The sequence below is a fragment of the Daphnia pulex genome, chromosome 4 (genome assembly GCF_021134715.1).
Source record: "Daphnia pulex isolate KAP4 chromosome 4, ASM2113471v1".
Lineage (NCBI taxonomy): Eukaryota > Metazoa > Arthropoda > Branchiopoda > Diplostraca > Daphniidae > Daphnia > Daphnia pulex.
In genome coordinates, this window is record NC_060020.1 from 2,471,339 (window position 1) to 2,498,160 (window position 26,822).

The 26,822-nt window shown below is 43.2% G+C and overlaps 1 protein-coding gene across 8 annotated transcripts; it reads left to right on the top strand.

Annotated features, from left to right (window-relative positions):
- Positions 1–215: 215 nt before the first annotated feature.
- On the top strand, positions 216–26,821 carry LOC124193262 (keratin-associated protein 6-2-like). Of its 8 annotated transcripts, XM_046587006.1 has the most exons (10): positions 216–284; positions 1,979–2,052; positions 2,844–2,941; positions 5,050–5,175; positions 8,376–8,478; positions 25,745–25,911; positions 25,959–26,030; positions 26,105–26,225; positions 26,381–26,482; positions 26,554–26,821. In XM_046587006.1, the coding sequence occupies exons 6-10, from the start codon at positions 25,891–25,893 to the stop codon at positions 26,712–26,714; spliced, it is 477 nt and encodes a 158-aa protein (XP_046442962.1). In that variant the 5' UTR covers positions 216–284; positions 1,979–2,052; positions 2,844–2,941; positions 5,050–5,175; positions 8,376–8,478; positions 25,745–25,890; the 3' UTR covers positions 26,715–26,821. The 8 variants fall into 8 exon arrangements, 7 of the variants coding, with proteins under 7 accessions (XP_046442962.1, XP_046442965.1, XP_046442964.1 ...); XR_006874128.1 differs by having other exon boundaries at positions 25,969–26,030; positions 26,381–26,821; XM_046587009.1 differs by lacking the exon at positions 5,050–5,175.
- The last annotated feature ends 1 nt before the right edge of the window (position 26,822 follows it).

Consider the following 26,822-nt stretch of genomic DNA (forward strand, 5'->3'; position numbering starts at 1 on the left):
TCCACCACGTTGTCACCCACTCACGTTTTCGGTATTGAATTTTTTATTAAAAATTAAATAACAATTATTAAATGATTGTCAGTAGATTGAAGCATTTTATTTTGAAAATAGTTGCGGTAATTATCTTCGAAAAAAAGAATTAATCAATTTTGAAATTACATTGCAACACAGCACGTCGTTGAATCAGAAACGTCATTGTCTCTGTATTATTTGTCGTGATCATGTCGTCCAATTTCGCGGTTTTTTCTTCACTACTGTGTTCACGACCATTCGGATATTTGTGAGTAAGTTCCCCATTTCTATTGTATTGTATTTGTAGATTTAAGATAAGAAATGAAGTAACTATAGTTAGAATGAGCTCAAAGTAAAAAGTAAATCTTGTAGCTTAGTATTGAGTACACTCAGGCGGGGAAAAAAGAGGCACTGTAACAAAAAGAAAATGGCGGGGGACAAGTAAATTATCTCATCTCATTGGATCATCGGCTCATTGGGCAAGTAGAATGCAAAAAAGTAGAAGCTCTAGACAGACTCTGAGTGATGCAGCAACCGAGAAAGGATCTATTGTTGCTGGCAAGAGATTTGGGAAAGAAATGAGACAGAGTGATAATAGCGTCGTAGTGCGATAAAATGTTTAAAGTTTGATGCAAGAATAATGGAGAATATATGGAAGCACACACACAACAATGCTACAAGGGATTGTCCATCTACCGTGGTGGTTATGTTCTTTCTTCATACCCCTGGTCTTCTCAAAACCCATAACACTGAATGTATACCTGTGCCTCCTTTCTTCTCTGGTCACACAGATCGACATCGAGAAAAACTTTGGCGGGGGCTGCTGATGTTCCCCACCGTTCTCTTTCTCGCCCTAATACAAACTCTCGGTCAGAGTTTTTCCTTTTTTTAAAATCTATCCAAGACAGGTTTCTTCCCTATAAGAGGAAAACCTACGGTCAATCGCAGCAGCAAAAGCGCCAGCCGGTCAACGAGGGCCACTCTCAGACTCTAAACACAACACGGTCCTTTTTTCAGAAAAGATAAAGAGCGGCGAAGGTAAAACGGTTCGAAGAAGTGGAGGAAATGAAGGTGTGCGGCCAAAAAACCGCAGTAGTTGTACAGCGCGCGCACTCCAAACTCAACCGACGTACCTCCTCCGCCCACTCGTCCAACAATTATAGAAAGGAGTGCAAGCTGGAGCAGCACAGAGACGGAATGATGATCAACATATGGTGTCGGGAGCATCAGAGGAGACAGACAAGCGAGAAAGAAAACGTCTGTCAGCAGCAGCAGCAGTGTCCGTCTGTCTTCCGTAATTATACCTGGAAGAAGAACGAAAAAGAAGGCAATTTGATCCGCCAAATATTTCTTTTCCGGGCACCACGCCGTCAACAGCAGCAGCAGTACCGAGAAAAAAGAGATGTGAGAGACAAGGGTGCCATAAAAATTAAAAGCCATTGGAGACATGGCGGTCGCGACAGACGGTAGACACGCGCTCGATTGTCTCAAAACAATCTTGCCCGGCTATATTTATACGTCGTGTATAAAGCACTTGATGCGATGTCGAGACATCGCGACGTTATTGTCTTTTTTCTCGGTCCTGTTATGACGAGCGGTCTCCTCTTTGCTATCAAGGGACAATAACAAGAGACCAAACTGCTTGATATTCTGTTGGTGGACGGCCCAATTGGAGCACATGCGATTGACAAACTGGAACACTCGGTCGTAGAGAACCTCCTAAGAAAACGATGTGGAGGATCTTCTTCCTTTTTCGACTGTAATAAAATGTTGAGCGCGTGGCCATCAACAATAAGAAGACCCTCATCTCTGCATTACCTAATACTCCCAAGTCCCCTCTGATTTCGTCTTGTTGTTTGCCCTTTGTGTGGAAGAGAGAGAGGCCGGACATTTATTTATTCCGAGTTGGAACAAAGTCGATTGAAATTAATGACCTCACTCAATTCTTTTTATTTTCTTTTTCCAGAATCGAGACATTGCCCAGGTTGGTTTTCTATCGAGAGGGACTGAGGGGAAAGGCCGGCCAGCCAACATCAAAAGGTAAGAAGAAATAAGAGATGTTAAGGGGGTGAGTTTTTCTAATGAATAAAAGCCCATCGGCATCTTCGAATATCCCCGCAAAGACAGCAAGCACACGACTAACAAGCTCTTTTTCTTCTTTTCCCCTCGTTTCTATTGGGAAGGAACCGTGGAATTATAACAAGCCGCTAAGAGTTGGTTGTTGTGTAATGAAGGGAAAGAAACACGAGAAATCGAATGTTGACTGTAAAAAAATCAGACGAGGGGGTGGAATAAGGGCGATAAAAATGAGCTGGAAGAGCCCAAGAAAAGAAGGATCAGAGTATATTACTACACCGGAGAATTCCACCATTTTTCTTTACTACACCTATCTTCCATCCGCCCCGATCCGGCAACGTTTTCAAATCGCTTTGCAGAAATATAAAAACGTTAACTTTTAACCTAGATCCTAAGAAGATGTTGTCGATGCCATATAAAGGGCTCGGTGCATTCTCCAAGGGATTCCTTCCGACTCTACTCTGTAAATGCAATAAAACCCCCCCAAAAAAAGAATTGTAATAGTAGGAGAGGGATATGCTTTTATGGTCTCGTTTTCTACTTTAAGTTCCAGAAATTGCGTTTAGGGCCCCGGTTTTTTTTTCTTTCGCCTTTTGGGTGTTCTTATATACATCCCCCGTACTGCATTACCCCTGCTCCGGAGAAAATTGCTATGAGCTCCAGTTATATAGGCCCATAATGTTGACAGTCATTTCTATTTACAACAGTGATGTACACAGGCGTCTAAAGGAATTTTATTTTTTTCAAATTTTTAGATTGTCCGGATGAGTGACAGGAATGTTTCACAGCCTCTCACCAGTTATGACCGATTGGTGCTGTTCGGTCCATTTCGCCCACCGTTCCATAAAATACGGTAAGATCCCAAGAGCTGTTGGTTAATTTCGCTTGAGCAGCGAGTGCGCTGTCCAAGCACGCAACCATATCTTTCACTCTCATCTCATGTAATTTCTTTCTGTGGGGAGGGGGTTCGGAGTAGTTCGATTGGGAGAACCACTTATGTGTGTGTTGTTGCTTCCACAGGAAAAGGAAGAGCCATTTTGGGACTTGTAAAGTATTTTTCCGCGCGCTCATCGGGCACGTGCCTCTTTCTCTCTATTCTTTTTCTTTCTTTCTTTCTACTCCAGCAAAGCGGTTATATACATGCTACAATGTTCAAGCTACGGATGAGGGCCCTGCATTCGTCGATCCGGCAACGATAGCTCTCTACACGGTGTAGGTCCATATATCAATCCACTTTAGAGCTTGTGGGAGTTTCCTCTTTCTCCAAGTCAGCACGGAAGAGAAAGAAAAAGAGAAGATGATAAACCGAGAGAATTGGGGAGAAAGAGGGAAAAGTAGGCGGATCAAATTAGAATCTTTATGTTGTTCTCCGCAGAGAAACGGGCGAAAATATATAAGAAAAAAGAAGAATCGAATAGAGACTAAACGAATAGCTCAATCTATCGATACTAATTAGGGCGGCTCTTTTCTTCATTTTTACTTTGAGACTTTCTTTTCAGAACAATTAAAAGATGAAGAGTTTTCTCAACTTTTAATTCTTTTTCCCATCGTATCTACTTGCGGTGGTCAGATCAGCGCCAAAAATCGCCAAGCACATCATCAGCTCGGTGATGGTCGATAATCTGTTGGGCCGTTAATTCCGCGTCTCCAGAGGCTAGGCGCCGAGAGAAAACTGAGCCCGCTCGAAAAACAATATCCTGATGATGACGATCCTTTTCGCAATCTTTTTTCCAGGTACATAGCGCACCACCACCTGTATCTTTTTGAGATCTAAAAACCAGTAGTAGTAGTAGTAGTGGTGATGATGTATATACCCACGGTCTGGGCCGCGCAGTTTAGTTTTGTTGGGAATAAATCCATTTGCGGCGATACGGAGAAGCTCATTAGTTGTCCTTTTGTTATAGGGAAGAATAATTCATTTTCTCTAGCTCGTATTCCTCCACGGCAGACACAAATGGCCTTTTGCGATGCCATAGAGAAACTAAATGTCGGATATTAGAATACACCACAAGTCTTGAATAATAATAACCGGTCATTTCCCACCGGCTGCCAGTCCGACCATATTCATCCGCGCAATAAGGAACCAAACTCGCTACTCTATACTATGCTCCACGGTAGATAATAATAATAAAATAAAAAAGAATTGCCAAAATTGCGAGTACCCAACTGTTATGTATATGGGCACACAGTTCAAATGTATAAGTATACACCGCGTAAGAGCAGCATGCTATAGAAAACACAAGACAAGGCAGCTATAGTATAGTATATATGCAGATGATTATTATAGGACTCCTTCCAGGGAGACTATTGTGCAGTATACCACTATGCTATACTATAGCTTATAGCGGTAATTTATATTTTTCGTACTACTCTTTTTTTTAATACGTCTTGATGCTAATCATAGGGTAGAAACGGAATATCGCATCAGTGTAGAGGTTGAGCTTCTATTATTATCCCCCCCCCCACCACAACATTATTCTCAATCCGGAAAGGAGGCGAAGGCGGAGTAGTTGGCCAGTTTGAGGTGGGTCAATATCTGTCCGTATATGAGGCTGACCTGTGCAGCAGCAACAGCTGTCGGTCCATCTATTCCCTTGAAATCGGTTATCAAGAGAAAGAGGAAGGAAACTGAAAGGAGAAGAAGAAGAAGAAGAAAAGTAACCGGTACAACTTTCAATATAGTAACGACCCCCAAGCGGCTAATTGAGCCCGAGATGAAGAAGAAGAAGAAGATGAGTAGGGGATCAAGAATTAGACAGTGGAAAAGGAGGGTTTATTAGTATCGTCTTTTCTTTTCTTTAATCTCATCGCCAGCCTTTTTTCTCCCTTTTTCTCTTCTGCCCAGAGAAAGAAAAAAAGATGTTCAGCCTCATTAAAAAGAAGAATAGAAGGCTGTGTGTATATATACGTATTGTGGGACAAATCATCAGCTTCATCTTCTTTTTTTCTTCTCCCAAACAGATCAGCTCATCATGGCAGGGGCGGCGGAATATAATCAAGAAACACACGGCATGTATAGAAGGACCCGAGAGAGCTTTCGGGGAGGGAGGAGGAGAAGGGATGAAGAGAGGACATCCACATCCACTGGTAAATATTAAACCTCACACACATCGTTTTTCCCAGCACTCGATCACACCACGACACAAGTAGCAAGTACTATAGGCTGCTACCCCAGCAGGGTAGATATTAGATCCAGTGGAAATCTCTCTCTTTTTTCCGTTCTTCCTAGTCTTCCTTTCCTTATTCGGTCGTCTCAACCAATATATTCCCCATGGCGGGGATCTGTCAGATTACCGCAAGTAAAAAACAAAAGAGGGGGGAAGAAAAACTCGACTGTAAATAAAACACAAGTAGAAATCTATAAGGAACTTGCTATATGGGAACCTTCCAAGAATAAATACGACGTAGATGTGCTCCACAGCTCGGTACGGAGCGAATTGAATTTAAGCTGTATACTCTTTAACTAGCGTCTCTAACAAGCGAAAGGATTATCGAACCCCGAGACGGCAGTTGTTGAGAGCTCGGGTGGAGTGGGTGTGCACTGCTACTTGTGCTACTCACATCGGATCACACAGAGATGGACAGGCCAAGGAGAGAGAAAATCTAGGAGAACACACACACACACACAATCTCGACCAGTGTTTGCTCTCACTCTCTGCTGCTCGACGAGTGGCCTCAACATGGGCAGCTGGACGGATCTAAAATTGGGGATGTAGAAATGAGAAAATCTCTTTTTTTTTCAATGAAGCCCCAATTTTTCGTCGCAGTAGACCGATCGTGCGTATCGTTACAAATCTAAAAAAAGAGATGATTCATTTTTCATTGGAAATTTCGAGCGGGGCGGTAACCAAACTACTTGAACAATCACTGGGCGACGACGTGTTTGTTATCCTCTTTGCGCGTTTGCTCATCTGCGGTTGACCGAAAAAAAACAGACAAACACAGGTGAAAGTTTGATGTCTACAGCGGCTTTTCTAAGCCGAGTCCCCCCCAAATCTTTTCAGCCCAAAGAGACATTATTGACAGACCGCTTGGACACTTCATCAGGGTCAGGGCCTTCACAATTTCAAAGCTAAGAATAGTTCTGAGCAGCTATTTATGTCGTGGTACGTCGTACTTTACTGTCCACATCATCACCGCACAAGAAGAAGGTCGTCTATTCAGTATATGTGGGTTATATTCTTTCCCAATCAAACGTTGACAGTGGAGCCGGAGCTCAGTTATCAAGGCTATCAAAATAGAAAGAATAGAAATTCCAGTGGCTGATCGGAACAATCGACCGTGAAACATCTTCCCTCTCATTCCTTAAAAACCCACACCTGCATTTTTGTATTCCAAGAGTTCGCCATGGGGGCACCTATTTCCGCATACTATAACCACCTCGGTTGCTTCATTGTTGGATTGGCTCTTTTCTATTTCTCTAAATGTAGGACATTTGCGTCCTAAATGTGGCATACATTTACAACAACGGCGCGAAATCCGAAAAGTTTCAAATAACTATGAGGGAGCCCTCCCACTCTTCCACCCCCAGTAGCTTCATTCTTTTGCCAAGTTTGCACGTTGACAATTGACCAGCAGCAGCAGAAGCTGGAGCTACTAAAACTCCCCTGCTGAGAGCTCCGGCCAGCGACAGTCGACGTGTCGAATGGCGCGGAAGTCAACGGAGCGTGGCGGGTCAGATCGCCATGACTAAAAGGTCCGTCGAGGACAATATCAAAATACAGGGAGACTGCGCATAGTCTATATAACACAAAAAAAAGAAAGATAGGCTCTATCTATTCCAGCAGCAGGCCTAAAAAGAGAAGAGAAGAAGACAAATCTTATTCTTTGACTTGGGTAGTCAGCAGCCATGCAGAACTGGCTACTCGGATTTATGTATGTCCAGTCACACACGCACTGACAGTCTATGGGACCTCCTACGGGTCCTATCCATCGTCAGTGGCTTCAACCGGGACACGAACACAAAGATTCTTTTTTTTCCTTTTTGTTGTTGATCAAAGAATGAAAATTCCAAACTCGTGTATAATATAACTGCGATAAAATGAGGGGGTCAAATGAAAAGATTTAGAGGGACGAGAACCGGGGCTCTAAAAATCGGACGGAATCAAAGAAGCGGAAGAGGTCGGAAGAAGGGAGGGGGGAATTGTACAATAATAATAAAAAGAAGAAGGCCGTCCCACACGCATATCACTCGGCTGGTTTCTGTATGGCGACTAAACTGCTGCTGGAAGAGCGTGCTAAATCCAGCGGGCTGCCGATTTAATGGGCCCCGTTGCGAACCAACGTGAACCCCGGAAAGTCACGTCAGCGGGGCAAACGGTGGCAAAACACGATGATGACTGGCAACAAACAAACAAGACCCACCCGTATATACTCTTCTGTAGGCAGCTGACAACGTACAGGGGGGCGGCGGCGGATGACGTCCATCCGCAGCATGTACTACGTAATTGCGAAAATGACACGGTAGTTTGGAAATCGCGCGCCACCGAATACACAACTCGCAGCAGCGCAGTAGACAGCCAAGGTTTCTTTTAATAAATATAGGAAAAAAGAAAAAGAGTCGAACAAAAGGAACTCGGCACACAACAGGACAACAACCCAAAGTTTATTTCTCCGGGGGCCGAGGGTTGAATACGTTGACGTGTTGACGGCGCGGCCTGTAATAATGATAGAGATTGAAACGATGGATAAAGCATTTCCCGTCTGCTTTTTCTCTCTATCTATCTATCTTGGTTTTCCTCTGGCTCCATCAGCAGCAGCAGCATATGTGTACTGTGTGGTGGTGGTGGTGGACTGATGGGGGGCTGTTGTACGCCCTCCTGGGAGGTCATTACATCAGGTGACACAGCGGAAAAGTCTAAAAAGACATAAAAGAAAGAGAAAAAGATCGAATAAGGGAATTAAAAGAGACTAGACAAAACACAAAAAAATAAACCAGCGTCGACATCAAGTCACAAACGCAGAAGGAAATTATAGCGACCGAAAATTACACACTCCTCGAATCTTTTACCGCCAGCAGTAATAATAATCTTCGCTTGCGTCTTTCTCAATCTCTTCCAGGAAAAAATGGGCGCCTTCTCCTTTTTTTTGTAGCGCGTTAATACCCCGAACGGAAATTTATGTCGAAAGCAGCAACTGAAAGAAGGAAATTAATTTGCCGCTTTTTTTTTAAACATTGTATATAGATAGGATATAACTAATTTATATGCCATCATTTCTCTAAACTATAGTCAACTAATAGAATTGACTGGTTGGTTTTAACTAAACTATTTTTCTTTTTTTAAAAGGTTTAAACGCGCTATTTGGATGGCTATTGGTTTGTTTGTTGCTGGCCGTGATTCTGCTAGAGCGGACCGCTTCGTTACTGCGTCTAAGGTTCACCCAATTAAGGTAGGATTCTATTTTTCTTTTACCTTTTGTCGATACCGGCCTGTGCCGGTAATCCCTTACGATATCCACTTTCAACGGGGCCGGTCCGCGAGGGGGTTTGTTATTTCCCTTTTTGATTAGCCGAGCCGATGGCCGTTTGACCACGGCACGCACTGCGCAACGAGTGAGGAAATCGGGGGCGGAAAACTAAATTCCTCCTCTCAACTGGAAGGGGGGAGGTCATGAATAATCCAGGAGAATCTATAACGAAGGATATATTTGGCGTAATGACCTTGTCCTAATAGTTCTCGGCGTTCATATAGCATGAGCAGGTTCGTGTTTGGTCTCAACTAAATGACAGCGGCATCAGCCGGTAATCTTCCAACTATTATAGCCGCTTTGCTTCCGTTTCCATCCGCGCTGAATTATCATTAGGATATTCTAGTAGTACGGGAGGATGCGGACCAGTTGTTGCCGGTTTCCAATTTCATTTCGAGGCATCACTTCCTCAACTTCTCCACGGTGACCGTGTAGGAGTTATACCTTATAGGGTTCCCCCTTCTGCTGCTGCTGTTTCCATTTTCCAATTTTCTCAAGTTTTTGCTTCATGGCTTTTTTCTCTCTCTTGACCTGGCCCGCCTTTCCGGCCGCCTTCCGCCCTTATACATATTATATTATTTTGTGTGTCCCAATGGACCTCCTCCGATTCCCCTCCTTCCGGTGCCGGCCGATATGGCGGCTTGTCCATTGGCACGGTCGATTGAGTCTGGACACACAGAGGGAAAAAAACCCACAATCAATTACAGATCTTGGGAGAGTTGGCGGCCATATATTTTTGAAACACACTAACGCCAAGGCTGAGAGAGCGACATATTGGGCGGTGTCACTTTTGAGGAAAAGGTCTGTGTATACACTTATTAGCTCTGCTGGATGTGCCCAAGCACACCCAAAAGCGGATAGAGTTTAACCCTTTTCTCTCCTTCCGTATATCCGGCCACCCGTATCATGTACAATCAATAGAGCATTTTACTCGGATAAAATACAGACAGGCGAAATCAGTTCCAGACAATCGTTTTTTTGCTGGTTGTTAAACGGACATGTGTTCCTGGGGTCCCCATACACGCCAATCTTCACAATTCCATAAATCCCATTTGGGAATGGTGGCCCATTGACCAATTAGGTCCCATTTTGAAGTGACAGATCATGTGGCAAAAAGTACACAGTAGTAGAACCCCTAGTACGTGTATCGCCAAGAAATCCAATTTGTCCATCAGCACACCAACTTCCGCCGAAGGTCTACACAGTCCGAACACACGAAAAGGGGAAATAGATAACAATTTGTTTGTGTGTTTTCTTTCCGTTTCGTTTGTCTATAGCATTGTGTATAGGTAGAATGGAGAAACGAAATTACAGTAAATACGTATCGGGAGTTGAAGAGGTTGAGCTCCCTGAAGGTTTTCTTTTGACGTCGGTGCCTTTTCGGCTCGTCTGACCCGCGAACGCGATCATTACGCCTTTTCAAAAAGAAAACGAAAAAAAAAAGCGCCACGGTTTCGTGTGTCCGTCGTTAAATCACCAGGTGTTCCCGCCGTTGCGTTTTTGCTCTCGCCAAGTCAATTTGGTTGAGCTAGAAATTGCTCCACATTTATACCGTAGAAGATAAACAGTTTTGACAAGGGACGGACTCGGCGGCTGCGGTGGTGGCGGCGGCGGCTTCTTTTTTAATTGAAGAATAGAATGTAGAAGCTAAGGAAACAAAACCTTGACATCCACGGCCAACAAATCAGACCATCCAGCCTTTTTTTCCCCTTTCCTTCCCCCTATAGAGTTCACGAACTTATTATATTTTTTTGTCTTGGTTTAACATCTTCATTTTCGTGTAATTGAAGTGCCTGCCGTGTTGCGCCGTTCGTAGATGTACGTACTCGGGGGGGTGAGTGGGCGACGGACAAACACACAGAGGAAGACATTCTGAAGGAGCTATTGATGCGCTCCTGCTAAATTATTAAGAAACCCGAGAGCGTAATAACGCGCTGGTACTCTCTCCTATCTTTTTTTTTTGTGTTTTTCCTCTTGTTTTATTTCTTAAAAGATTAACTTTTTTTGGTTGTTGCTTTCATCTCTTCCTTGCTCCTGAGGAAAATGGCCAAGCGGAAGACCTCCCTGAATATTATAGAAGAAAGACTTTCGCTGCTGTGCTCTCCTACACACTCGACCGAAATGTTCTTTAGACATGCCTCTCTCTATACAGTCTCTCTAGCTACTTCTTAATTGGATTACATAGAACGACCTTGTGGCTCACAAACAAGCGAGGAGGAAGAAAAGAAGAAGAAGAACAGAAGGTTCATAGACAAGACAGCACTGGGCAGGAGCGAAAGCAGCGTGTGGGTGGGTTGTACACTGAACTATAAGGTGAAGTGTTTCCAAGTGTTGCCGAACACCCCCGCTGGCGGCTGTTAGATCAAGGCGGGCAAGGTAGAACAGAGGGACCCATCATCTATACCGCTGCTGCTGTTGCTGCTGCGCACCTGACGCTCGATGCCGTTCCGTCGTTCACAAGAAAAGGAGCCGATGGTGTGGGGTAGTAGTCAGAGCTGGAGGCGTTTCCGCCGCCGCCGCCGCGTACTGCACACCTTTCCCATCTTTTTTTCGGCTTTGAAAGAGAAGGAAAATACCCGTAAAAGATTTAGGTAGCACAAAAAGTTTGGGGGGAGGTTAAGGTTGTGCGAGAGTCTCAGCAATAAGAACAAGGTGCTGGAAAATCAACTGGAAGGTTTTTATAGACTTCTTTTTCTTTTTGGTTGAAAAATCCTCCCCCCTCCTTTGCTTATACTACTACCCCCATCGTATTATTGTTGCCCTAAAGATATATACAGAGCTAGACTGTAGCTACTATAACCCTTCTTCTTCTTTTTGAGAGTGTGAGCTGCTGGACGGACTCACTGTTTCTGGCTGCCGGTTTCTTTCTTTTTATGTCCAGCACAGCCGTGTGTTTAGTCTTGGCTCTCTCTCTCTCTCGTCCGCTCTCTACTGTTCTCCTCATCTTTTGTGAGCGGTCATTATTCTAATTAGATCTGTGTATACCATATTTACCGGAGAGAGAGAGATACCGCCGAGCTGTGGTGGTAGATATTAAGGACAAGCGCCGAAACGGCCACCAAAACTGTTAACTCTTGGCCCTCCCGCTGTGTCTTTTTCTTCCATTTCTTCTCGAATTTTTTTTTTTAACCTCCTCCGTCGAGAAGACGAGAATGAGGCGTGGACTCTTCACCACTCTGTTCATTTGCATACGGTAGATGTACCCAAAAAAACACACTGTCGAGAGCTGGAAGAGGGACAAAGATTCGAACGGGGCCGACATAGGAGCGGCGGCGCCGCTGATATTTTCACAATTTGCTGTCTGACGTATAGGCAAGACACACAGAGTGTATCTCTTGTGTGTGTGTGTGTATACACAGGGCCTTGATAATTCCCTATTCTTTTGTGTTACACAATGATTGGCGACTGAGAACCTTTTGGGGTTGCCACACACCACCAACCCGACAAACGAAATGAAGAGTTATAATACGGACACCACCAACACCATAACCCGTGTTTGCAGAGAAACAAGTTAGGGCGGCAAAAGAGTGTAAGGAGCCGCAAATGGCCATCATCGGCCTAATTTGTATTTGATAATGAAGGGGAAAAAATATGAGACTCCCCACACCGGTGGGGAGTCATCCGAGTCAACCTGCGAAACCAAAGTTGGGAACGATATGTAGGCGGGTGGTGATGTCCGATTTTTTCCCCATTTGTAATAAGTGATGATCATCAACGTATCGTCGGATGTCTTTCAAACTTTCTGTTCTCCCCTTTTGTGTGTGGGTCCCTTTCTTGTTCCCTGAAAAACATAATCACAGACAAAAGGAGGGAAAGAGAATATACGCCAAAAGAATTATGAGGCCGGCCCTTTTTTTTTCTTCGCTATCGTTGTTACTTGATGTGTCCAGTGCTACTAGTGCGTATCAAGAGTTTTTCATTTCGCTTTTTTTTTTCGAACAAAAGCCGCCTTAGACTGTGGATGGGACCTAATGATCAGCAACACAAGTGTGTCCTTCACGGTCCGATCCACATCAATCTGATGCGCTTTCGGTGAGCGCAAAAAGAAAGGGGAGAAACAAAACCAAAAAGCGGATAGCACAGCGCCTGTATATACTTTCTGGTTACAATATATATAGTACAACCATAACCTATTATGGTAGCCCGTCGCTATTAGCCATCGTTATGAAATGGAGGGCGGATGGGAAATGATGGGAGGAAGAAAATATAAGAAAAAAAAAGGAAACCGTTGCGAATGGGCAGGAGCGCCAGCAAACAAACTAGGTCCAACCACACCGCGTCTTATTCCGCTTCAATTCGTTTCTCGGCTACTTAAAGAAGTGTCGAATCTGAAAGAGAAACCGGTCTCTTTTCTTTCTTTCATTTTTTTTCCTCCTTTGCTGCTGCAATTGTTGAAAGTTCAGCGAAATAAATAAAATAAAATAAAAAGGTGTTTAAGGCCGGAGGAATGTTGTAGTTGCCTTAGACTAAATGGTGGTGGCCGGATGAAATGAGGGAATAGTTTGCGCCTTGAATAGAAATCTAGAAACGCGAAGGGAGAAGATTGATAGATGTACAGAGAATATAAGAAGAAGAAAAAGAAGAGGGAATAGATGTATAGAAGAGGATGCGGATGAGGTTGACAAGAATTAATGACGATGTGTATACGCTCCTGCTTTGCTTCTGTGTGTGTGTCGACGTACGTACGTCCGTGCTGGCCAGCAGCCATGCAGCAGGGGCTGTAATTCTTTTCATTCGAGTCTGCTGTGTCGGGCTTGTTGAATAGCCGCGCGGCCCTTTTCAATGCATCCCGGTGCGCAGAACTCATCATGCCTTCACCAAAAGCCCCTAAATGTGACAGTTTTCCCTCTTCTTCTTTTTTCTCTCTTTTCCTTTTTCAGCTGATTGTGGATTAGTTCTGTCACATTTATTTTAACGCGCCGCCGACAGCCCCACGCCAATGACGGAATCCTAGCTCCCTCCGATAAATCTCCACTAATAAATAGAACATAAAAATATCGTATATTATATAGCTGAGCTATATAATAAACTATATATACTGCTGCCGCTGTGATTTGATTGCAGAGCCGTTCAGTCCTAGTCGTCGTCGTCATCTCTGCTGCTGCTGTTTAGATCCTCCCGGGCTTCGCCAGCAAATTGATTAGCCTGTCAGCCCACTAGCACTCGGCCAGATGAATTTCATGAATAGCTAATAGGCAGACCGCGTGTCTGTCTGTGTGTTTAGATACGTTTATAATGCGAGAGTTTTCATTCGTTTTTTTTTCTTTTCATTTGAGTCTAGCCGTTTCTTTATTATTTTAAGAGAATGAGATCCCGTTGCAACGTTGCGACTTGCGTGTTTGCTTTCCCTTATTCTTTTTGTGTATCTTTTCTTTATTAGTTTTCAAGATCAAATAAGGATTCGAAAGAGAGAGAGAGAGAAAAAAACAAGTCTTTGGCCAGCACATCTCCTCTGGTCTTTTTTTATCACTCCCGGTCTCGGCGCACACAACAAACTATAGTTCGTTTTTTTTCTTTCCTCCTATTCAAACCATGATATTTATTTATATGGTTTGCCCCCGGACGAGTGAGAAATTGGCAGTCAGGTGTGAAACGATGGTCAAACAAGCAACGTACCTCACACACACCTCCCCAGCTTTTGGGTTTTCTCGCCTCCGTTACAAAGAGACGATGATGCAAACAAACGAGAGGCACTGCTGCCTAGATATCTATGGAATGAGCCAAAGGAAGAGAATTTTTCTATAAACGGCAGTCTCACGTGTATATAAATACAAGTATGTCTACACGTAATATATGTACAGCATCCATTCAAATCAGGAGGCAGTAAGAAAAACGGAGGGAGGATTTGTGTTTAACTTTGGTTAAGTCACACGGATAGCAGTTGCTGTCCATACAGAACGGATACACGAGGCCGGGAGAATGCGGTGGTGGGCTGCCGGATGATGATCCGCCGAGAGAGAGAGAATGTGTATAGAATCAAAGTCAAAGAGGGAAAGAAGAAGAAGAAAAAGGCAATGATATTTCATGGTTGCGCTGATGTAGACACCGCAAGACGGTGCTGTGTATACCTTCGTCTTCTTCTTCGTCTTTTGACTTTTTTATTTTTAACACAAAAGTTATTCATCAAGTAGACTCATCGTTCACTCTTGACAGATGAATGCTGCCGCGTCTCGGCCATTTATTCTTTTCGTTGGATAGTTTTTCCCTTGTATACGATTCTTTTAAGATTTTTTTGTTTTTTTCTTCCTCTCTCTTTCCCCCTTGGCTGCTACTGCTGCCGACCTGCTGTACTGGTGGGTCTCTCTCATCTCATTCGAGCTGTTGTGATGATTGTAACTGTTACTTGTTTTCTCGCTATGGACCATCATGGGAGAGCTAGACTGGCTAGCAAGAGAAAATAACACGGGAAACAAACGGAAGGGACTCGACACGTAATCGTAGCCCTCCCCTGCAACTCACAAGTACTAGATGGTGTAGTAAGTCTTCCATCTTTCAGACATTGACTGGCCAGATATTTCGCCCTCCCCGCGAGTCATCCATCCATCCATCTATCCCCTCGATGCTTCTGTATTTTTTCTGATAGCTCCCCTAGCTCTCTCTCTCTCTTATACACCCGAAGAAAAAAAGCCAGCAGGAGCAGGAGCAACAGTTGTCTCAAGTGAAACACGTGTCGAACTACTGTTGTACAATTCGATGCAACTACTGTGTATAAGCTTATACCAGTTGGCTCGGCTGTTGGAATACTCGGGGGCTCGCCCGGATGCCTCTGACATGTTTGGGCTGTGCCCTCCATCCGCTGCCGTATTAAATGAGAAGCCACACTGGGCAAATGAGGAATGAGGAAAGAAAAGAAAAATCCAATTCCAATTTGAAACGAAATTTCCAGTTTTTGTTTTTCTTGTTTTCTTGTTTTTGGTGGGAGAGGACTTTGTTTCTGTTGTTTGATGTGATTTTCATCCGGGAAAGGAGGAGATTTCTAATGAAAAACTCCAAATGAAAAACGCCTGTAGTCTTGATTGTTTCACCCCTCCTTCCCAATCTACTGGAGCAGCACAAACTCTCTAGCTAGGTGATGGCTAATAATCTAATTACATCGCTCTTCAAAAGAGAGCTAGAGAGAGAGAGAGAAAAAACCTGTAATTCGAGAGTTAGGGGTCTTCTCTCTCGTCACGCCGAATCAACCGATGCGCATCTTCGTCATGTTTAAACCTTGACGGGTTGGCTCAGGTGAACAGGTGGCTTGAGAAATTTGTATTTTTCCTCGTCGGTCTCCGATGAAATCAAATGAGAAAAATAAAAAAGCGTACATCCGCGCTCATTATTCGCATTCGCCGCGCCCCATATAACTCATTCGTACATATACTTTTCTTTACAAATTACTCGCGTGAACTTTGAGCTTTTTCTCCTTTCGTCCGCACATCACATACGGACCCGAGTCCAACAATTGCGGCTACCGCGCGGTCTAATTTGATAATTTCACCGTGTATACACGAATAGAGTGAGAGCGGCGTCGTCAAGGCACCACTTTTTTCTTCTACTTGGAGCTTGTTTCTTCTTTTGTTTCGTTTCACAACAAAATTCGTCGCCTATTACAATTTTGAATTTTCCGTGCGCCCTCCCGCCCCGACAATTTTGGTTTTGTACAATTCCAGAAGCTCAGACCGTATCGCCCTGGCAGAACAAGGAAAAAATGGGAGAAAGAAAAAGACAATTTGACGTTGATAAAGAAGAGAATAAAAAGGGAGTTTGAAACGAAACAATAGAGTTAGACTATACTTAAAAGGAAAACAAGAGTAACAATTCCAAAATAGAATCGCTGCATTGGTATGGTACGTACATATCTCCAGACTGCGCGATGGCGAGATGCTGAGACTCTTCTTTTCTCAAAGAGCGCTAGGGCGTGAGAACGAAGACTCCGAGTTCGGGACGGAAAAATCAAAAGAAGAGGAACAAAAAAATGGGAAAGAAAATCCAAGAGATAAATCGGGGTGCATTAAAAAAAATGAAGAAGAGCAAAGGGGACGATGAAGAGCTTTTCTTCTTTATCTTTTCCAAGTCGGAGGAGCACCCCTGGCACCCATCATCAGCGGCCACACAGCAGCATCCAATAGGCCAACAGCACAACATACACACACACACACGGATACCGCACCGTTGAGCTGTGAAAAGAGAAGAAGAGATTTGAGGGGGAAAAAAAGACATTTTTCACGTCGTCTTTTCTCGCCTTAAAATATATATTTATATGATTCGTTTCTTTCTTTCTTCCTTTCCCTTTTTGTCGCACAGTCATCAGTCGTCCTCCTTCTCAGGTCCGCCCCGGCTCAAATCTGCCGCCCAGAGATATAGTGTACGTGAGGGTCCTCTGTAGGGATAGACGTACAGTAGCACAGTAGTCAAAAGTCGTAATGGTAATGGGAGAGAAAAGAATTTGTCAGATTTTGATTTGTCAGGTCTTCCGTCTTCCCTTTCAGTCCCATCAGACAGCACATCTTTTCATCCCTGCGGGGCCTGACTACGGTTCCGGTTGGAAACGACCAACACGGACGGAGGAGGGCATGTCCCACTGTAAGGGGAGGTGACGATGAATGGGGGCCTACTGTCACATTTACCATATCTAGGGGTCTTGAATTCCATTTACGGCAATCAAAATCCTGAATAGTATATATCTCCGCCCTTGATGGAATAAACCTCCTCCTTCTTCTTCCAGCGGCCGCTGTAATCCGCAAAAGCAGAGTCCAACAGCAGCCCCGTACATTTCCCATCAGCTCTAGTCTGTCCCATTAGGCAATGACTCGGATTTGGTTGAGCCACCAGCAACATTTGTCTCCCTGTCGCATTCCTCCTCTTTCACCTTTTTTTAAAATGCCAACCAATGACACGATGATGATGATAACGATGATGATGACAGTCGTATACTCTTTCGTATCTGCTATACATTTTTCTCACAAAATGATATATAGGGAGAGATGGACCTTTCAAAAAAAAAAAAAAGAAAAAGATTTCCAGCTCGGACGAGACGGATTTATAGACACAGAAATTGCAGTGGATTTCTGAGCGTAATGTCATCACCGCGTCCTTTCAGAATGCGGATGTCTTTTTATTCCTTTTTTTTTTGGCGGTCGTAGTATAACACAAAACGTATACATTTAGCTAGTATTACACGCTCTGTGTGTTGTGTATGTATACTGCATCATCAGCGGAACATTCAGCTAGGGATTGGCATTCCATCTCAATTCCCGTCGGATTGTGCTGGACTTAATAGCGTAGAGCGCCGCAGCTCTAAATAGTGAGATGACCCATTTCTTTATTGCCTCAAACCGCAATCAGCTGCCACTGTTGTCGTCTCGTTTTATTTTATTTTTTTTACCAGCCCAAACAACTTTTGACTTCCTCATGTCTAAATAAGCAAGAATACGACGGCACGTATAGCCAAATAGAAAAAAAGGGACAAAAGAATTTGATGCTGGCTTCAATAATCGCTGTCATTACGCGCATCCTTTTCGTCCAAAGAAGGAACCCGAGAAGGCAAAGTCAAAAATGAAAAGAAGATGTCATTATATTGGGTTATATAGTACTATTCTCGTCGTCAATGCGGATGCCTCAAATTGGTGCACATAAACAGAGACGGTCGTTGCTTGTGTTGCCGGGCTTATTTTTGTAATAGACATGATGGAATAAGGTAGTAAGAGTTAGTACAAGAGAGAAAATCCGCAATCTCATTCTTCTTCGTCATCATCATTACACGGCATCAGCATGAACGGACCGTATAAAAGTCTGTAGAGTGCAGCACTAAACGCTGCAGATGTTGTCTCGAGGAAATGGACGGATTCTGAGCCAATGGACTCGAAACGCTTTCTTAAAAAAAAATTTTGAAAAGTGATTGTTCAAAAATGCTCGACTGCATTTAGATCTGAATCCATTTTTTCTCGTTTTCAACTCTCTTTTTTTACTTGTGATGACAGCTTCGTTCAAGGTTATAACTTTCAATCTCCGTCAATGGAACAACCATTTCCACAACTCATTCAAGCATTACGAAATTGAAATTGATATTTCGTTATGCAATGAGACCGCCTATAGTTGACTTGCTTTTGCCCGGTAGATCGAGATTGGAAAATGAAATGAATAAAAGGAAGTTGATAGTACATGTACTATACCTTTCATTCCCCAATAACACGCAATATCCACAAGGGTAGACGGTCACGCACATCCGAGGCCAAATTCAACCGCATCCTATTGCATTGATGCAACAGCAATTTCAAAGACCGCGCACAAAGAACCCAATATTGAAACCTTACAGCACAATGCGCGACTGCAGATTCTATCGACCAGCCCAGCTTGAATCGATGGCGTAACGTATTTTTTGGGAAGGTGCCGGTTTATGATACTTAAGTACATACGTACGGTACAACAGCAAAATTGGCAACATCCTCCTTGATGATGGCGATCATTGTTAAATCGCATCAGACACGGAACTGTGAACGTCAATGGTGTCGCAAGTAAATCCCCTGCTGCCCAGATGCTGTCTCTCATAATGCACACAATTCCAGCTGTCCACCTCTATACATGAATGAGACAAATGCACATAAGTGGAGATGTGTGTAACGTTTCCGGCGCATGCACAGGCCCTTTAGTACAACACGGAATCCTCTCGAGTGCTCGCTCTCTGCTATATACTTTGGCGTATCCAATCAATGGATTTAAGCGCTGCTCTACTCACTGTAATACTCTTTGAACTGCTGCTTCGTGTGTGTGCTGTGTGTCTACATATTGTAGGTTGTCCGAACACACGGCTTTCCAATTTTCACTATTGCATCTGATGTGGTGCTTCCATTTCCAGGGATCAAAAGCCCGGCAGCGGCCATACAGCTTTAATCAACAGCCGATTCGGTCATCGTCAAATCACTGTATAGTTATGATTTTTTTTCCTTTTTTAGTTCTTAACATGCGATACCATTAGCAAGTGGAGTAGCGTGCGGAAACCATGTTTCCGACTCTCGTCTTGTTTTTAATTTGACAGCGCTGGGATTTATTTTTACTTATTTTTATCTTTTGATTTCCAAATCTTCAACTCTCTTTTGTCGGCCGCAATGAGTAATCTTCTCTTCCAAGGACTAGTTTCCCCCACTGGCGGGCCGTGTGTGCGCGCAGGGAAACCACGCGCGTCTTTTGAAATCAAAACTACAAGCGCAACGAATCGATAATTCATTACGCGGACGGAGTCTAAAGCTATTCTCCTTCTTCCCGGACGAGCTCTGGTGTTGGTCTTTAGACAACGTCAAGTTGCTGGCGCCCATAGAAGAGACGAAAAAAGAAAAAGAAAAAAAAAGGAAAACAATAAGTTCGTTACGCCGCATATCCTCATCGCTGGAGTGCTGGAAGAGCGGAGGGTGTGTGTGTGTGTGTGCACACGATCGTATTTAGTTTGCCTCGTCTCGTCTCAAGTCCTTTTGTTCGTCTAGTCGCTACCGGTGCGTAATTGACACACACACACACACACAGAGTCTCCTGATAAAGGGTTTGATGGAGGAGGATCACGAGGATATTATCCCGATTTCATTCATCACTCTCTTCCCCTCCTTGTTCCGTTTGTCCTTGCCAGCAGAGCGCCTTTGCCTGTGTATAGCTGCGCTGCTGCCTAGACCCGCCTATAGACCTCGGCTATGTGGGACATTGGTTGAAAGGGATCTTGAGAATCATTAGCAGAAGCCGAAATAAGTTGACTGATTGCCAGATGACGATATAGTTGACTATTTACCGAGCTCTCTTTCCTTCTCTGCTTTGTTGCTTTGCATGCGCTTAGATATTGGCGCTCTAATGAATTTGTTGGCAACTCCAAACCGTCTCCAAAGTCAGACAGAGACTCACCAACAACAAAAGAGCCTATTATTCACATACGTCATGCGACGACGAGTGATATGGATGCGATTGTCAATCAGATAGGCGAGTAGCTCGTTAGCGTCTTCCCCCCTTTTTTCTTTCTTTTTCTTTATTATCTCGTCTTGGGAGATTGCCACTGTGCTGCCAGCCGAGGTACGACTGCGAGCAGAGCTATGCGAATCTATGCCGAGAGCTGTCCGTGCCGTTCGTTAAAAGTCGGCAGACGTTTCAAAACAAAGCCGATAGGCATCACATCAAAACTCAATTACGCAGGCGGAGAGATGAGGAGACGACGAACAACAACAATAACAAACGTCGGCCTTGGCAGATTGCTCGGGTTTGTTATTCATCGCGACACAAATCGGCAAAGCAGAAAAAAAAACCCTCCGCAGACAAACAGAGAAAGAAAGAGAGAGAGAGAGAGAGAGACGGGGAAAACGGAAGTTCGCCCGTTTCATTAGAACCTTTTTTGGCCTATTATATTTTGTGCAAAGAGCGACAGTGTGTCGCGCCTGAATGGCGCGCTCGGGAGAAAAACGGGGTTGTTGTGTCTTTTTCCACCGGCCATCCATCGAACTGGAAATGGAAAGGATGAAAAGGGTATGCACAATAAACCTGAGATGGGCGACGGGGAGGACAGCGAGGTACATCCGAGAGCAAACACAGCCGTTCGTTTACTTCTTAGCTAGACTTTTTGATCACACAACACTCGTGTGGCCATTACTTTTTGGAAGGGCCGCAGCAGTCTGGCATTATATTTAGAGTTCGTTTTTATAACTGGCGGATTGATTGATAGCCTGGTTGGCCTTTTCCAAAGGTTTCAATCGGTTTGAATACCATGTACGGTTCCCGCCTCCCTATTGATCTCGGCTAGTCGTGCATAAAAATACTGGCTTTATTATATTTCGTTCTTTTTTTCTCTCTCTCTCTCTTTCTCCTTTTGATTGGATAACTGCTCTTGACGACCTCCGTCCTGAACTCTAGTGACGTGTACGTATAAATATAGCCTGTGCGCCATAAAGCATGCGGGCTGAGAAACCCGATGAAAGCCAATATGTTTTTGGACTGTGTGGAATACACTCTCCCACACACGTACGTCACCTTTCTGATAGAATTTCGCCGGATCGGCTCGATAGCCGACTCTGTTTCTCCGAGACTTTAGAGAGGACTACGCACACACATAGTATAGGGCTATAGACGAGCGAGCGGCAATAAATCTGACTTGCACAGCACACCGATATTGATATGTGGCGATATTCGATATTGCTGAGGGAGGATGCGATCTCCAACTTCAGCGCATGGCATACCTATACATAAGCCAGAATACAACCGAGAAACACACATAGTGCGCACACATTGTATATATCTTTAGACGCACACTCTGTGACCAGCCTGGAAAAAAAAATAACCTATAACTCAGGCTGCTGGAAATTGATATGATACAAAGTTCCCGCTTGTGGACGTGCTGGACCCGCGCGATTTACCGTTTTATTTTCTTTTTCGGTTTCGATTCTCCAACAAAAAACAAGGACATGAAACGAGTTTTTTAACGACCGCGATGCGTCAGTGGGCTATTTCGCCATGGCTCGAATGGTGGTGGTGGTCAGCGAATTCAAACACGATGAGGCGCAATAAAAATCGAGAAAGCTGATCATTTAGAACGCGCCCTCGAAAGGGCCAAGTTTGGAAATGATATTATTTTGAGAAAATAGTAATTATAGTGATTCAATCGTAGATTATTTTCTTCTATACGGGCTTGAAAGCAGCTCTAGCGTAGTAGCCTTGATAAAATATAATAGCACACTATAAGCTTCGTGGGCTTTTTGATGGTAGACTTGCACTTGAAGTCATCCAGTCGAAAAAAAAAAGACCACCCAGAATTGGAGCATGGAGCGTTTACGGATTAATCGCTCTCTCTCTCTGTGCGCTTCCGTCATCCTCTTGAATCAAAATGCCTGTAGCCTGCATATAATGGACTTTGTTACGAAACGGAAGCAGCGGAGCGAAGCTATTCGGGAGGTCTCCCGTCTCTCCTCTTTTTATTATATATTGAAATTGCGCTGAATACCCGCGCGCTCTCCGGGGCGATTTCCGGTCGAGTCATTTGTACTTTGTGTTGATCATAATAATAATAGCCGTGTGGCAATCGACTCTGTATAGCTTTTCGGTGTAACGTAACGCCCCGGCAGGCAGGCAGCTCGTCCTCCTCACCTGACTCAACGCTGCGAGTCTTTTCTCCTCTACTTCAACACGGATAAATCAGACGGTTTTGGTCTACCCTGTCCCAACTCGACAAAGAACCGTGTCCAAATTGAGAATATAAGAGAGATGAAAGCCGAGAGCCAGAAGAGGACCACTATCTAGGTGTGTTGCATGCTGCAATAAAACGAACGAAAGAGTCGTAGATTTATAAAAATAGAAGCCTATTCATTTCACGGTCGAGTTGCTCCACACGGATAAAAGCGATAGAGAACCAGTTTCAACGGGCGGCCAGGGGGGTCTGTCTGTCCCAAGATGGAATATACATGTATATATTTGTACGTACGTATATTATACTCTCTACACACCGCTTTTGGGGTCCACCTTTTTTAGGTCTATAAGCGCGTACGATTTATAAGGATTGTAAGCTTTACGGTCTACATCCAAAAGGGAGCGAGAGAGAGAGAGAGGTGAGAAAGACACCTAGAGATAGGCACAGAAGACCCTATATATACATATTATACTTTGGATATCACTGGACCGGAAACGAGAAAGGTGGAGTGACGGGTCACTGGGACGTTTAGTGGACAATAGGGACGATGTTTTTTCTGCTTCTTTCTTTTTTTCTTCAATATATATATAGGCTGCTTCCTATAACCGAACCCGGCCAGCCACCCTCTACCGGTGTAGTACTTTCCCCCCAAAATATATACGGCTGCTTTAGAAGCAATCCATTAGTTTATTGAGGAGGCTATTTAAGAAGAAGTCTTTTGACAATGACTAACCCTTTTTCCCTTGCCACCATTCTCTCACTTCGACCTTGTATACAATATCAACCATTTTACCCTACAAATATAATAAAAGAGTTCAGGTGTTTGCTGCTTCTATTATGTGAGAGCAGAGAGGGTGAAGGGGAGAAAAAAAAACTCGATGTTTACCGGAGCAGGCAGGAGGGATGTTTTTTTTTTTATTATTTGGTAGTGTGTGTGTATGTATACAAACTTATTTCAAAAAAACCTTGGAATTGTCAGAAGCTGGAGGGGAAAAAAGCTGTTTTTCTCATTCAGTCATTCTGTCCGTTTCTTTTGAATAACCCGCTAGCTTTTTTTTTTTCAAATTCCAATTTCAATTTTTCAGTGCCTTCCGAAAAAAGAAAGAAAACGACAGAGGAAAAGCATTAATAGAAAAAAAAGGAGCTTTTAAGGGACTTATGAAACTGTTTCTTCATTCAATTCCATTTCGTTTCTCAACTTCCCTTTTGGAGAATGGATTTGGTGTACAGAACTTGGCTGCTGTCGGACGTTGGCGGACTTGTAGTACAATGGCCACCGTGTGCGATATTCGCCCAGCATTAGTATTAATATATATATACTCGTCAACAGGAGCGAAACACCTTATTCGGGTGACGACACGGTTCAGCGCGTCTAAACTCCAACGCCGTTCGCTTGAGTTATTATCGTGGACCAGAGAGACCTGTTCAAAATCTACGGGAGGTCTCTTAAAGACGACGTGGAAATGGCAAAGAAGCTTCAACTATGCAACCACCGAATAAGGTCTCTCTGGTCTCCCGTTTCTCACCTCATTTTCCCCACCCCTCTCTTGTTATTGTGGTTTTTACTTACGATGCCCTTAATGCGACACCTTGATAATGTTCTCGAACCAGTCAGCCGAGAAAGTCTTACGGCTAAATGGGCAGCAATGAACAGATTAGTTTTCGCGTTTTTTTGGTCCAGTTGTCAAACGCTCTCATGCACATTGTAGGGGAATAGCTCTTCCTCTTTGTTTGGGCTTTCTACATCAATTTGGCCATCTAGAAGTGAATAAACATCAGCCCTGTATTAAAAAAAAAGGTTCCGTTGACTTCCTAATGTAGAGTTCATTTGTCGTTAATTATGTATAGGTACCAGTGTCGACACAGAAAACATTGAAACTATCAAGCGGATAATTAATCCACTTATTTATTTGAAAATCCCGCTGAGAATATTGTTACGTAGTGAATTGTTAGTTTGTGACAGACTTTTACCATGGTAAACTGAACACGGGAACAATTTATGATGAAGAAATAAGCAACACAGTTCAATCTCTCCTTAATTACCTTCTTCACGCCCGACAGCTCTATACGAATCCTTTTGGGTTGATTGTTCCTTTGCTAAACGTTAGCGCTTAACGATGTCGCCTAATTAATAAAAATAATAATACCTTGGACGTCAAAAGATGCAATACATTAGGTAACTTGTTAACTGTCTTATTCAATCCAGTAAATTTTTAATTATTGAATAGCTTGTTGCGACTCAAATCGTAAAAACGAGGTGGCAACGTCTTCGGCAGCGTCTGCAGAGCAGACGATTTTTGCTTCTGTCAGAAGTTGAAATTCGAACAGCCAAAAATACGTGTAAAAATGTGAAATACCAGAAAGTTTACCCTTGTGTGTTATTGCATCATGCTGGTATTCCATACCCTTAAGGTATTTATGTTAAATAAGCTTATGTTTATTTCTCACACAAAATATAAATCCCTGATAGTATAAGACATTATTTTAGAGGTCCTGGGAAAGAACAGCCACGTGAGTGTAACTGCCCGCTTTTTAACTTAATCCATTTTAAATTTCAACCAGAACCGAAACTGTAAATTATGTAAGCGTAAATTACAAATAAAAAAAGACTGGTAGACGGATTACAGATGGTTTCCATAGATTTTGATTTTTCTGATTATTTTCCATCATTGACTCATTATTTGATTCTGGCAGTCAAAACTCTCAAATAAACACACAACGAATTTGATAACTTTAATTAAAATGATTGTTATTGACAAGTGTGTAGTATTAAATTTCTTGAAAGTTTGGTTCTTTGATTACACTAGAACATATGCTAGCCTACTTTTCCTTACTTTCACTCTCATTGTCAAAGTGACCTTATGACTTTCATATTGTCGTCTCAGGTTGACCCGAATTGTATGAAACCTAGTGTAACACCAACCGCGTTACAATATGACTTGCCAGATGTCACTAAGATCATAGAAGCAACGTAATGCGCTCTTTCTTATTAGAAATTGTATTCAAATAATGCTAAAAATCGACCACAATAACTAAAACACATTTTCTGAATATTTCCAGGTTTTAAGGCGGGGACATCGTAGATGCAAATAATAAAATATCAAGGGAGAAGTTGACAGGAGATTTCACTTGATGGACCGTGACCTATTCTAACGAATACTCACGAAGAAAGACTCAATAAACTTGATTACCAGCATCAAGTAGCCATGAAATTGTTTGTTTTTATGGTACGAATGCTGTATAAAAAGCCCTAGTCCTCTGTAACCAAAATCAGTCTCTTCCAGATCCTCGGAAAAACCTCGTGCATACCATTGCGTTCACTCCACACAACATGCTAAATTCAAAGGTAAATAAGTTTTAACTTCAATGGTAACGTTGCATTCGAAGATTTTATTTTACTTCTACGGTTCTTAATTACAGTCGATATTGGTCGGGATTATGTTGATTCACTGCATGACTTGTATTCCATCAACAACCACTGAACGATCCAGCGAAGGACAGAAAGAGGATCAAGAGATCCAGGAGCAACGCCATCACCAAGGTGCTAATATTCGTATGAATGAACGTGAACATATAAGAGAGGCAGAATGAATTTATACAAACAATTAATACGATCACTTTTGCCTATGCATTGGTCCATGTCAACAACCAAATTCTTGTTAGCACAGTTTATAATTACTAATATCGAATTTTCAGGATACAGTGGAGGATACGGGGGCTATGGCTACGGATTACCAGTCTATGGAGGGCCAGTTTACGGAGGAGGCTACGGCGGAGGGCACTACAATAATTATTACGGTAATGACTAGATAAGTGTCAACAGACCGTACATAAACAAAGCGTTTGACGCATTTCATTAACGTTCTTAGGTTACAACGGTTACTACCCATTTCTTAGTTCCAATATGATTGCTGCTGAATATGGAGCGGGATATGGCACGGGATATGGTGCTGGATATGGTTCCGGATATGGTCCCGGATATTTCAATTACCCATCGGGAAATTACGGAACTTACGGCTATCACGGTTAGATAGCCATAACTGCACTTGCACCTTTTAACACCTTTAAATTTACCCCCAAATTTTATATACACAAATGGATCATGTAATATGACAATAAATTTGAATTAAAGGCACAC